General features: G+C 27.3%; 1 protein-coding gene across 4 annotated transcripts in view; it reads right to left on the bottom strand.

The window, feature by feature from the left end:
- Positions 1-14,823, bottom strand: part of LOC107164296 (Dpr-interacting protein delta) — a 129,406-nt gene that overhangs the window by 16,940 nt on the left and 97,643 nt on the right. For all 4 annotated transcript variants that reach the window (XM_089218841.1, XM_015512054.2, XM_015512062.2 and 1 more), the window contains 3 exons: positions 9,452-9,659; positions 8,003-8,164; positions 3,310-3,441 (listed from right to left, as the gene is read on the bottom strand). In XM_089218841.1, the coding sequence (XP_089074967.1) occupies positions 3,310-3,441; positions 8,003-8,164; positions 9,452-9,659 (502 nt within the window). The remainder of the gene's footprint in view (positions 1-3,309; positions 3,442-8,002; positions 8,165-9,451; positions 9,660-14,823) is intronic.

Raw genomic sequence — 14,823 nt, 5'->3', positions numbered from 1 at the left:
TCGTCTTCGACGTCAGTTGCAGAATAGTTTTATCCACAGTTATTGTATACGTTGAAGTCTTTAATAATCATCACGAAGAGATTTTGAAATTTTATCAAACACTTTGTGAAGTGTAAGTAATTTTTTTTATATAAATCTGTTGAATCATCACCCGGATGACCAACGTGTCCAAACAAATAAATGTCATAACAAAAAAAATAAAAATAAAAATTGAACGTATATGTTGAATATCAGATTCAAACAGGAAAAATTATTAGAGTAAAACCAATAAATTCAGTATCGTTAAGTGTATTTGTCCAATAACGTATTATACTCGAGTTGATTTCGTGGTTTCGTGCGTAGAACTGTAAAGACGGAAGGCTGATTGCGGCAAAGCCAATAAACCAATGCACACGGGAATAGGTATTTGATATACTCTCTTGCCCCCTTCCTCCTACTCTCAGACAGTGGATTTTATATCTGTTGTTTCGATGGAGTTTAAATCCAGTTGTTCGTTAAGTAAAACGTCATTTAGAAACCGTCGTTGTGTGTCTGGCGACGATCGCTACCTATATATCCGAGTCAGAGATTTCACTGATAGGGAATAAGACCACCGGATGTTAGGTGATTTCATTTTTTCTCGTCGTGAAATCTCGACGAGCAAAAAAATATCTATTTATTTAACTCATTTCCTACCAGCCACGTGTTTATATTTGATAAAATATATAAACAATTTTTATTTACACTCGTTGGAGAATGTTTTCAACACACCAAGATTTATATTTAGGCTGTTCTATACTATGCGGCGGTAAAGTACATTATTTCCCAAAATATATTATGGAATTATAATTCATTGGCATTGTATACATTTTGCATAGATTAAGAATTCTACTAAAGATAAATTAATTTTTCCATAGTTAGGTATTCAAAACATTTTTTTTTTTAATTTTAAAACATCAAAGACAATAATAATTACAATTGTATAATTTTTAACAGGCTACAATATGAAATGATTTTTATTTTTTATTATATTTGATTTAAATTAAATAAAAACAATAGTGAATTGTTATTAAATAAGAAAAAATAGCATTCATAATAATAATATGGTTTCTTAAGGTACTTTTTACTATTATAATGTTTGCACAAACTATCAATGTTAATTATTTGTTTTATTAGCTTTCAGTTTAACTATTACAGCTCAACAATTAGATATAATATTATTGTTATATATATATATATATATACGAGTGATAAGAAATAATATCTACCTAATTATTATTAGGCAGATATAAAGACACAATATTGGTATATTTATAAAAATAGTGATATACAATATAATATGACCTAAGATAAAACTATTATAAAACAATGGAGATAATTTTGCGAAAATAGCTTTGGAGATAATAAAGTTTTGAGGATTAGAGAACAGAGGAGAGTAGAGTAATTAGTGGACTGATTAGAGAATTGAGGTTAGTGACAAAATGAGATAATATGACAGACAAGTGATCTGTGGAAAAATCATGATTCTGGGTGCCTTCCTCGTAAGATTTCGGTCTGGAATGAGGGTTTGACTCCGGAAATTTGGCTGGAGGTGCTTTTGAAGTTCTTATTTTTTTTTTTGAGCTCTATACTTGATATGCCTGATTATTTGCCTTAATCTCAATCTTGTATTATTTAATAAAATAATTAAAATAGGGTGTTAAAAGCTTTTATTTTTACTCTTTTAAATGGCTAAAGGATAGCTTACACAACATTTTTTAAGTTCATAAAAAAATAAATTGTTTTCAATCATTTTTTAGGTACATAATAATATCATAAAATTTTTACTCAATGATATTATTTTATTATTATTAAGTATTGAAAGAAAATATATTTATTAAATAAACATTTTTTTGGCCTGGGTAATTGCGTCTGGGACAACTAGCATATAGGAAGTATTGACAAATAACATAATAATGATTCTAATAAATATTTTCAAATTTGTTTTTATTATAATAATATGTTATGTATTGACTTTTGCGTTATATGTGTTCCATAATATTTTCATTTTTATTTAAATATTGTAAAAAAAATTTAATCATGTAGGTGGTTTATTTTTCATGATTTTTGAAATATTTTAATTTTTTAAAGGAAGATTCATTAATTTAAAAATATTTATAACTAAATAAATAGGTACTTATTTTCTTATTCAATATTATTCTTAAAATATTCAAAAAAAGTTTATAATTTTTGAATTTAAAATATTTTTACATGAAATCACCAATATATAACTTAACAAAAATAACGAGATTTCCAAAAAAAATGTGAAAATAAGCTATATATGGCTCAAATAAATGCATTACAATCAAAAATTAAAAAAATCAGATTTAAAAACTGACCATTTTGAATTTTTCAAAAACATTTAAATCAAGTTTAATTTTTTATTTTTGGTATTCAATAGTAAGAATAAAATATTGTTAAAGCTAGGCAGTAAATTATTTACAAAATAAATTCGGGACCAGAGAACGACAAACTTGAACCGGCTCAAGAATGAGTATGCTAGCACAATACGATGTAGGTGGCACCAACCCACGTTCTTACCTAACCATGGTTGGCTTGAGTACAAGAAAATAATCCTGCAGATTTACATAATCCAGATTCCAAAGAATAACGTTCCACCTTATGTTCTTAGGTATTGGATTGTATTTTTTTTTAAATTTAAGGCCTGCATGGTTATTACTAATTAATCATGTTTTTAGTGTAGGGGATACAGTTGATTCGGAACACGTCTATTTGGGGTGAGGAATCATCACTAAAAACCCGGGTGGTCACCCATCCGGAGACTAGCGATGCAAGCCAATGCTTGACTATGTTAGTAACACGGGCCAACCACCGAGCTACACTAGGCTTCATTGAATTGTAATATGATGAAATATAATACGATTTATGCATACAATATTGAAAATTAATTAACTAAAATATGTAAAAAAAACCTCCTTATACACTTCTGAGTTCATCAACTGCGTATACAGTGTCGTAAAAGATAAATATTGTATAGGTTATTGATAAAAACAAGAGATCAAAAATATGATATCGACTGCACAGTATGTCTATTACAGTACCTAAGTACAGTAGACGACACGCATTACCATAACAATAGAGCGTGATATTGTCCATACAGAGTTTCTTAGATTATATTGTACAGCAATATTATACATACGCGTAACATGATAATAATAAATAATATATTATATTATATGTACATAACAATTTAGGCGGTGTTGTGACCGTTTACTGTGCGTTTGAATTAAAACTGTTATATTGTTAAGCGATATTATTCTATATACTTACATTCGACGTCGAGTATAATGCGCTTGCTAACTGACGGAGGCACACCGTTGCTAGCGATACAGAGATATGCACCCATATCCGCTCTGTTGACTCTTGTCAAGTTTAACGTGTCGCCGAATAACTTCTCCACCGCTGTGAACATACGTATGACAAATAAACGGATGAAAATAAAAAAATCATAGAATCTTTGTCGATATAACATTAGGACTATCGGTAAATTGGCTTTGAACTAATGAATAACCATCGCATGATGATTGTTATTTTAATTTATTTCATTGTATTTTAAACCTACCTGAATATAAACATATGTATTAAATAATATTATTATGGTGGACTGCTCACCACGTGGATTATCAATTACATACAGTTTAATATTCAATGAATGAAACATTATAGTTATTTGTAAAACATAATACATAGGCATTTGAAAAATATTTCAATTTCTTGTACCAAGATTTACTGACAAACGTGGAAGTATAGAAATTCTTATCTAACTTCGTTCAACTTTAAAATCGGTAAATCTCGAGACATCTACTTAAAGCTTTGCAGTTCTCAATTCAAAACAATCCCAATTGCTTTGTTTATTTAAATTCAAATCTTGACTTATTCAAATGTAATGATCAATAATGTATTAAAATAATACATACATATACATATAATAATGTATAAACATCATAGAGTTTCAGATGTAATGCAATATTATTAAAAAAAAAATTAAATGTGTTGATAATAATAAATTCAGCTTTTATGTAGGGGAATGAATTGTGTTAATATAAATATGAACTATTAATATTAGATTTTTATATTTATTTTACATTATATTAATATTTATTAAATAAAATTAATGGACCGTTGTAAAATGAATGTAATTGTAATGGACTATATTGTTTCATACAAAATTAACTTAGAATAACAAAATATTGGAATTTTCAATAAAATAGGTGAATCAATTAGACGTTAGTGGAATACATTAAAAATGTCCATGTTCGCTGGCCATGTTACTGATTGTGCATAATGAAACATAATATACAAGGTGGATAACAATTTGAATTTCTTTGTTCAAATTTAAAATGTATTAAGGACACGATGTCCGATGACTTATGAATCACGTTTTTCACTCAAGAATTGGCATCTTGTATGCATAATCGATGACCACATGAAAAAAATATCAGAAACAATTTTTAAAGTACCTAATGCCATTTGATTATTCAAATGGTTAAATATTTAGAACACGGTCCTAATACTCTTCTTCTTAGAGACCAACAAACAAAAACCTTTAAACAAAATGACTGTAACACGCTATACCTGTACAACACGTTTCCACGTTTGCTTGATCGCGGTTTATTAAAATACAATTGATAATAATTATTATGGGAGCAAATATGTGTAAATTATTGTTATATTGTAATATTGTGTAGTAATTTCTCTCTCCGGAAATAGAAAGAAGCATTTTTTTATTAACTCAATTCATATATATTTATGTTTCGATGGAATAGCTCCCGAGTCTTCATGCTGGTCACCCCTGATAAATTATTATACAAGATAAATGTAATTAACATAATATAATTAGTTAATAAATTATTAAAATAAATAATATGGACCAGCGTCCAGCATTTATAATCAAAAAATATTTTGATTATGTAAGAGTTATATTAATACTTAATTTTAGTTTTTGTGTTTGAATTAAATCAAATGTTTTTTTTTTTCATAACTACTGTGACAACTAGGTGTTTTTTTTTATTGTTTAAATAAAATATTATTTTACCAAATAAAACGCTTCTACAAAACATTCAAAGTATTTTAAATTATACCAATAATGTTAAACTCTATCAGCGATACTCAACTCCAAGACAATTTGTCTATTAAATATTACGAAAACAATTTTAATTATTTGGACCGTTATAAACCGCAAGAAAATCATAAATTTGGCCGTGGATATATTATTCGTCAATATATGAGTGGAGTAGGTGTGATTACGGAAAGATATATTTCAGATGACCATTTATTGTATCCTGAATCAGAAAATCATTCAGATCAATCTATGTCTAATATCGATACAAAATCATTTGATTATTTAGTGAATGAACAAGAAGAGGCAGAAGAAGAAAAAATCATTACAATCATGCCGGTAAATTGTCCATGTTATGAAAAAGCATGCGAAGAAGAATTTAAAAAAAATAGATCGTTTAAAAATATTTTTTCATCAATGTTTAGAACCTTCAAATCAAAAATAACTAAGTTATTGAGATTGGATGATGGATAATATTGTATTATATGGTTATAAATAATCGAAAATTTACAATTTACAATTATATTTTAAAGTGAAGATATTTTATTATTTCCATATGCCAAATCAATAATCTGTTAGATATTTAAAAAAAAATTGAATTTTGTATAAAAATAAATATAATATTAAATTTAATGTAAGTTATACTTAGTGTTCAATGTTCAAAAAATAGTATATATATTATAAAGTAATAAATTAAAACTAAAAAAAAATCAAAAGACATGTTCTCCATAAAGTTTGATTTTGTTGTTTATAGAAATAAATTAACGATTAACACAAAGTAAGGTACCATTCTCTAGCTCAAAAATAAAACAATTATATTAGTTATACAATAAAAGTCTAGAATTAATAAAAAATTATAAAATTTAAATTTCCATAAAAACAATATAATGATAACTTATTTCAATTATGTAATTTCCATATTCAACACACGAGTGATAAGCATGAAGGTAAAGTATTGGTTTATTCTCGCATGTTTAAAATTAAGTATTCACATTTTTTTCATTTAAAAAAATCAAATCGAACATGACCAAAATCTTCTAAATCCAATCACTATCGAATAGCATTTAAAACTGCCTTATAGATCAATCGTATTTTCAAAACATTTTTCGTAAAAGTAATTTATTTTACAGTAAAACTCGCTTAAGACGCTTTTTAAAAGGATAACTACCTCAAAAGAGAGTCTTATTTGGGAAAGTTTTTTATGCTACAAAATTTTTTAAGCGGAAGCATCTTAAATGACTTTTAGCGAGCTAAAGTAAATATATTAATACTATAATTTGTATAGTAAAAATATTATTTATCTACTTCTAAAAATAAACTAAGATATTCTAAAACTTTCAAAGTATAAGAATCATTATTGATATTATAGTAGCCAGTTGGTTCTATGTTAATATACAAAATATTTTGTTAGTTATCTTACTATAAAGACCTAAACAATTTAAACAAATTTTATGAAACAAATATTTTAAAATTAAGGGCAATATTCCACTGCGAAAAACTTAAATAATACATTAAAATTGGTTGAGAAAATTCAAATACATTTATTGATTGCCTATGTATTATGCATCTATGTATAAGTAGTCTGATATCACTACCTATAAAATATAAAATAAATAAAGATTATTTGTGGTATACAATATAAATGGTTCAGTTGTCGAAAGACTCCATACAATAGAACCGTATTATATAAGCCAAAATAACAGAACTTCGCAGTATCGTTGGTAAATATTTTCATCTTTGTGTATGTATTTTGAGAAAAAAAAATTTTCTTTTAAAAAACAAACATTTCGTAGTGAAAATATATTTATATAAAAGTGTGTTCAAACACTTAATTTATATTTTATATTGATTTCAATTAAAGCATACGAAAGATAACTATTTTAAATAAACTAGGAAAAATACACTTATAACATGTCGAATAATTCAAATAATAGCTCATCGACATATTATTCTTTATCTAACTACAAAAATAAGATATTCCTTACTACTTACTCATCGATTTATCAATAGTCAAGTGGAAAAAATAACCCGATAGTCATAGATATTTTATTTTAATTAAAAATAAAATATATGCTCATTTTTATGACGTGAAGTGGGTACAAAATACGAGTTTTGTTTAATCAGAATTATACACTGAAATATGTATTATATTATATAAAAATTCTCAAATGTTTAAGTTGGAAAGCACTTAATTAGTAATTACTATAGACAATCAGTTTATGGATTTCTATTTATTTATTTGAAAAAATCTGTTTGTTCAATTTTAAATAATATTTAAATAAAACCAATTAATGATGTAAATCCAGAAAGCGTCTTAAACGTACTTGGTGTTGTGACCTAATCATCTAAAATTGTATATACCTCTACCTCCTCTTAATCCTGTATACTCTCTCTTGCTAGCACATTAAAATCCTAGTTTAACATCCTAACCTTAAGTGCCTCCAATGGGCGGCTTCCTATATCCTGACACTCAAGCCATGTCACCTCCACATACGCTTATTGTAAAATAATATTTACAGATTGTGTATGTATATAATGATATATGATTAAAACAAAAAAAAATGAATTAAATAATAAACATTTATTCGTTCGGTAAATGAGTAAAGTAAGTGTAGTGACAGTAAAGTGAGTACAATGGTCAAAAGATATACTTGAACTGGCTTTTATTTTCTCAGGGATCTTACTCTAGTTACGTAATTTCTTGCTTATACTAACGGAATTAACATTAAAAAACAATCCACGTTTTTATGTAAAGTTTCATTAAAATTATTATACTTTTTTTCAAATACAATAAAAATATAATAAAAGCAATTTAATTTGATTTTAGACTCGATATCTTACACTGATTTCATTTGTTTGGGGCTTTTTTATTATTATGAATCAGAAATAATAAATGAATAATACCTTTTTTTTTTCGATCCGTCGCTATATTAATACCGTCTTCTCTTTTCCAACTAATTTTTGGCGTCGGTGATCCTTCTGCTTTGCACGTAAGGGATAGATTTTGATTTTCCCGGATGGATACTGAAGATGGAGAACTTTCTTCATCAATGATATTTGGTGGTACTGCCATATAAAAATTTCAATATTTTACCAACGGAATAAAATATAAGAATCAAATAATATTATATAACTAGGTAGTAAATAAAAATGTCCAAACTAAACAATTTTTGAACCTTTAATTATTAATGGTAATATAATGTATTAATGTATATATATTTTTTAAATTCACGCATTTGTTTTATAGTTCCAAAAAATTACATTTATTTCATCAAGTTTTGAGTTGTTTTTAGGTTCTGAACGAAGTGATGAATGTATTGATTTTACAATGATGTTTTTTTTGTGTCTGTTTACAGCATAACTAGTCGAAATAATGCTTCAATTTTAAACTTTGGGGGTGGTCTCCGATGTAAAAATGAATATCCTTGGTGCATTATAGAGGTCAAAAGTAAATATTTTCTAACAGTTTTCAAAAAATCGAGAAAAACAAAAAAAAAAGTAACAGAAAAACTGGAATTTTTACGTAAAACCAGTTTTCGACCAAATCGATTTTTTTATATGGTTGTAATTGCTGTAAATACTTGAAATTTTCACCAAGTGTTTATGTTAGTGTTATCTATATAAAGTTTAATTTTCAAAAATTTTTGACTTTTTTTGAGATATTTATAGGCAACTGAATATTTCGATTTTTCTGAAAATTTTTTTTTGAAGTGTCGATAAAATTTTTTTAGCTCAATCAAAATAGTTGGCTTTTGGCGACCAGTTTTTCCTCAAATTGTCAAATAGATTTTTTTTTTGAAATATTATTTAGATCTATATCAAAATTTGAACGAGTAGTTTTGAGAAATGAGTAATTTCGTAGGGTTTCAAGATATGGAACCATGGGGGCTATAATAATTATAAGAATATTTTTGTAATTAATATTTATACTATCAAGGTTATATTTGTAAAAAATGTGTTAAAGTACAATTTTAGGTACTAAATTAAAATATATTACTCAAATTTTAGGTATATTATTATAAAATCCTTCTAAAGAATACTATTCTTAGTATAATATATATTTTAATAACTCAAAAACTACTCGTTTTGGGTTTGATTTAGATTTTATTTTCAAAAATATCACCTTAGCTTATCACCTTGCTAAACCAATTTACAGTACGCTACTTTATTTCATGATGTGTGAAAAAGACATTTCTTATTTATTGAAATAACTTTTCTTGAAAAGATAGATTTCAAATAGTAGTTACTAATTCTAATCCCACTAAAACTGTATAATAAAATGTAATTTGGTAATAGTAATGACGCAATCAGTCATATATTTCCTAGACGGGACACAACCAAAAACCTACTCACCAACCACCTGTAAGTATCCAACTTGACTGATCATGGGGTTTGTGTTTACTTGACACATATAATAGCCTCTGTCTTCAGGCTGCGCGCCCTTGACATGCAACAGCCACGTTTTTTGACTATCGTGCGTAATCCCAAATCGTGGTATTCGGGCTATCACGTGACGATGAATAGTCAAAATCATTTGACGATCGATGTGAATCCATGCTACCTAAAATACATATTTGAAACAAAATAAATGTATTATTATTGATATCATTAAGCAACATATATTATATATAAGTATTAAGTATGTATAATTATTAAACACCTAATAGTTTAGGTTATTTAGTACCTATCGTTTTATTAAAAATTTTGTGTTTTACAAAATACTACAAACAAAAATAGAATTTTTTGCGTGTTATTTAAAATAAATGATTTTATTTTGGTCATCATACTAAATATAAATATTTATATTTGTACGCGTTTACGTCTTGTAGGTGAACTATACAGTGTACGTAGTTATGAACTCGTCGGCGTCAAAGCATTGGTGACAATAATTAATATATATTATGAATAACTACGAAATATGCGTATATTTTAATCTTGGAGATTTCTGATGAAAATTTTCCGTACTTAAATTTACCTATTTAATATGATTTCCACGGTTGGTCCGGATACGGATAGGATTTCAATATTGTAGAAAACAGTTAACGGGATGAGGTGGTGCAATATCTCTCGGACGTTTAGCCGAGCGTGTGGCATCTCCTGCTATACATAGCGGAAAACCTTGGTCATAACGCCATTAATAACGAAGGAAAGATGTCCACGGAAAGCTGCATGTTCCTACAATTTCCGTTAAATGTTACCGTCAAGGATGGAACTTTAACCATTATTGCCAGATGTCCCCTACGGTCTACGGCAACAAAGATGTATGTACATAATATATATAATATTTGCCGTTTCCGTTTCTCATTTTCTCTCACACATACTCTATCATCCTCTCACAGAGTCAATTTGTGGCCAGGTTTGATGAACTTTAGCGCTTACAAACACCGGATACGTGTAACGCATTAATTTTGTTTTTACCCAAATCGGTAAACCAAAAATGACCGATGATGACTAAAAATTATTCTTCATCAAAATGATTTATTCTATAATTAATATTTTAGATTATCTAATAAACTATTCGATACAATGTATGTGAATTGAAGTCTTGCTTAGTCCGAAATCAGGTTATAGATCAAGCTTTTCAAACCGGGAAAGGGTTGATTGTAAAAGGAAATAATATGAAAAAACATAATGATTTTATATCAGTGGTTTGCAACCTTTATTAAATAATTTTTTATCCATCCAATTATTTTTCCAAAAATTATTCAAAACTTGTATTAAACGTGATGGTGTTATTTTTCAAAACTTGTGTATAAAAAATATGTTTGATTTAAATTTATACTTTTTATTTTTTTATTTACTTAATATCCGTACGTTTTTCATCAATAAATTCTGATATATAGGAAACAATAAAATTTTTTATAATTTTAAATATCATTTTTGCTTGCTGAGAAACTGAAGTAAGACTATGAGGTAAAAAAACTTTTTTTGAACTTCGAGTGAATTTTTTTAACTTCTTAAAAACTAATGAAACCTTCATCTACAGTCAAAGTGAATGAAAAACTGATATACTTATGTATAATGATTTTGGTATTTTAGGTTCTTTTCGTTTTTTTTCTATCAATATTTTTAAATTTTCAAATATGTTGAAGTTTCTGATACATTATGATCTTTAGTTTAATATCTTTATCATTAACATAGCACTAGGTAGTTGAAGGTATTTTGGTTAAATATATCCAGTAATGGAGGTATTTAAATAAAAGGTACTAATATTTTTAAATATGTGTATAAATTTTTGTTTTATAATAATATTTGCGAAAATTCTAAGATTTTAAACTGTTAACGGAGTTAGTCTAGGTTAACGAGGTTAGTGATTGCCATTTATAATACAAATTATTATACTAATCGTACTAAACTATTGAAAAAAAAATAACTGATAACCGAATATGGGCTTTAGTAGAATGATGTATTCATGCTTCTTGATTCTAGTAGTAATATAAGTGATATTCGATAAACTGTGAGTTTTTAAAATACTGAAAAATATGACTTGTTCTAATTAAGTATAAATCCTATAAATCAATATACCTTTTCGTTATTGAGTATAAGAATTTTGCGACCATCTAATATAATTTAGAGAACCCTTAACTGAGCACTATTGATGTATAGAGTAAAAAATGTAATGCTAAATTTAAAAAAAATATTTTTTAGTTTTATGTATGTAGTGTTTATTACGAAAGTATAGATAGAATATGAAATTATATAGTTAATAATTATTATCAAAAGAATAAACAAAATACTAGTCCCATGAATATATTATATTATTTACTTAATAATTTAAAAAAAATTTTAGGTTACTTTTAGTTTAGTATATAATTCGATACATAATATGTAAAGTAAAGTTTAAATATTAATACAAACCTAATTTTAGATTATTTATAAATTAAATTCTTGTAGTAGAAAATGTAAACCTAACCCGATATGATTATTCGAATAGTTTAATTTTTACTACGTCAATATTTAAAAAAAACATATAATAAAAATATATTCTTAGAATATGCCATCAAAAACATATAGGTCAAGTCTGTAGAGCGTAAATTTGTCCTCTAAACTCTAAACATTGTGAGCGATTACTGTACGCATTGTTGCAGTTCAATTGAAACTCTACTCAACGTGGTTTAATAATCTGAGGAGCATGAGGCATATAAGGGTAAATAGTAATGATGAAAAAAAAATCATCAGCCAATACATCGGAAGCTTTTTTTGAAAACTTCTTGCAACGCAAAAATAAAATGGAAGGAAAAGAAAAAGGAATGAAAGTGTCTCGAGATGCGGCTTGGGCAATTTGAAAAGGTTAATAGTGGGGGACGGTATAGTGGATATGGATCGAGGGAAAATTCCAACAGAAACATGTGTGAAGAATAAAATATATGTACGAGAAATACCATCTAAGCCATATTTAATAGAGTGCGGTGGAGCGGGCGGAAGCCGATCCGCAGAGACAGATTGACAGATGCATGTCGATTCAGTATAGGTATAACGACAATATTATTTTCACGTGTATAATAATCATTATTTATATAAGCTACCACAAATCCGCGGGTTATGCGTGCGTGTTGTAAAAATAAGAAAAATATGAAAATAAAAATGGCAGGAGGATATCGCTATTATTATCATTACCTAATACCTATTTCCTGCGTATACTGTTTAATATATCATGTAGGTATATACAGCGCGTTCGACACAAAAAGTTTGGCTCCCATTCGTTTTGGCCGCGGGCTTTACAATAGGTTTTTGTTACTTTTTTTTATCATCATAGATTAGGTAGGCTATAATAATAATATGATATATTGGAAATGTTATATAGCAGATTTTGGGATTCATCACGACGCATAATACATAATACGGCAGACGTGTGGGCGGAAATCGTCTTGTAGAAATTTAAGATCGTCTATAAACGAATACGACCTGTCTGTTTATTTTTCATACCAATACTGTGGCGGAAAAATATTATGTGATCGCCGGTAAACGTCGTCAAACGATGTATGCTCAGACAAAAGTTCATTTGAATACGGTTAGACCTCACAAATCCTCTCGGGCTCTCTATATTCATACATAATAATATATACAAGCTTAGGCTTGACAATCGCAACGTTTTTCGCCCAATGTACCTATTTGTCATGACATTGTAATATGACATGACGTGGTCGATTCTAATATTCAGAAAACAAATATTTTGTGCCCGGGCAGTTTATTTTTTATTTTTTATCTTCTGTTAAATTATTTTATGTTATTCTGTTGTATCCCTTAAATATATTTTGGTTCTGAGTTTCTGAATCGAGTACCGACTGATGTATGGCGAAATATCGTGAAGAATATTCGAGTGACGTCTGAACCTATCAAATAAACCCGTGTTTATCGATCATATGAATAAATGAATCTAATATTAAAACACTTGGAAATTTAAATTAATTGTTTATTATATAATATATTTTAATATTTTAAAGCAAATAACTAATGAACCATATACCATAAAGTAATACGTTCAACAATATAATAATTATTGACTGTTTGTTTAATAGTAACTCAATTATGGAGGTTTAAAATATGACCCCAAGTTTAAAGTTTTTAAAATGATTTCAAAATTTCTTATAGGACTTAAAATACTGAAATACACTATATTAAATTATTATTTGCAATATATAATGTGTGACTATGTGGTTTATCTTAAATATGAATACATAATCAGTTAGTTGTTGACATGTTATCCCCAAAAGAGCTTATACCCAAATCAAAACATATAAATAGATAAGTAAAATCTATATTAATCGAAACGAAATTTGAATTTGTATAATATTGTTATGTATACAATAATGAACTTTCGAACTAGTGCACATAAACACACTATGTTATCAGGAAGATGTCATTGTTTCCGCCTTTTACTATATCTCAATGATTCTACAAAGGGTCAAAGTTTAGATTGAGAGATAACCGATGGGTGATGATGTGGTCAAGAAAATGGTGGTCGACAAATCTCTCATGCTAAAATCAGACTGTTCAGTACCTATAAGTTAATTGAACAATTCTAACTTGGAGTTTAGATAAGATTTGTAGCTGTACGTTTGTATCGTTCGTAAATTGCATTAGTGATACAGCTTAATAACGCGAGAGTTATTCAGAAATAATGAGAATGAGAGAATTCATTATAAAAAATCAAAATGTAGTACTTTTGTTAAGTGCAAAATTCGGTATCAGGAAACGAATATATTATTATATTTTATTTATTAACTATTCAATGTGCAAATAAAGTATGTCAATATGATGTCAAATTATCAGTTATTACAATCAATTAATATGATAACATAATGAAATAGTTGAAAAATGAATGAATAACTTTACCGCAGTTAATTGAAAATATAAAACTCTAGTAATTTCAAACTACGCTGATCAAAATAATGCAAAATGAGTTGGTACAACATTATAAAAGTTGCACGAACCATAGTTGCGTGAATTCTGCAGTATATATTATACCATGTTAATGGCCCATATGGAAATGCTCTAAACCTCCATTCTCTACATATTAATGCTACAAACAACTACATTACGATGAAACTAAAAACTATAAGCTCTAGCATAACTCACAAATTCATCTCAATATCAACAATAATTACGTATAAATATTAAACATGGTACAATGTGGGCTTTTAAACTGTACATCAGCACAAAATACAAATTAGCCACTAAAAAAATGGCGTTACTATATAATTTAACTTATAGACTTTAAGGAT

Source organism: Diuraphis noxia, unplaced genomic scaffold, assembly GCF_037042655.1.
Source record: "Diuraphis noxia isolate RWA-SAM2 unplaced genomic scaffold, SU_Dnox_SAM2 contig0002, whole genome shotgun sequence".
NCBI lineage: Eukaryota > Metazoa > Arthropoda > Insecta > Hemiptera > Aphididae > Diuraphis > Diuraphis noxia.
This window is presented reverse-complemented; position numbering and strand designations above follow the sequence as displayed.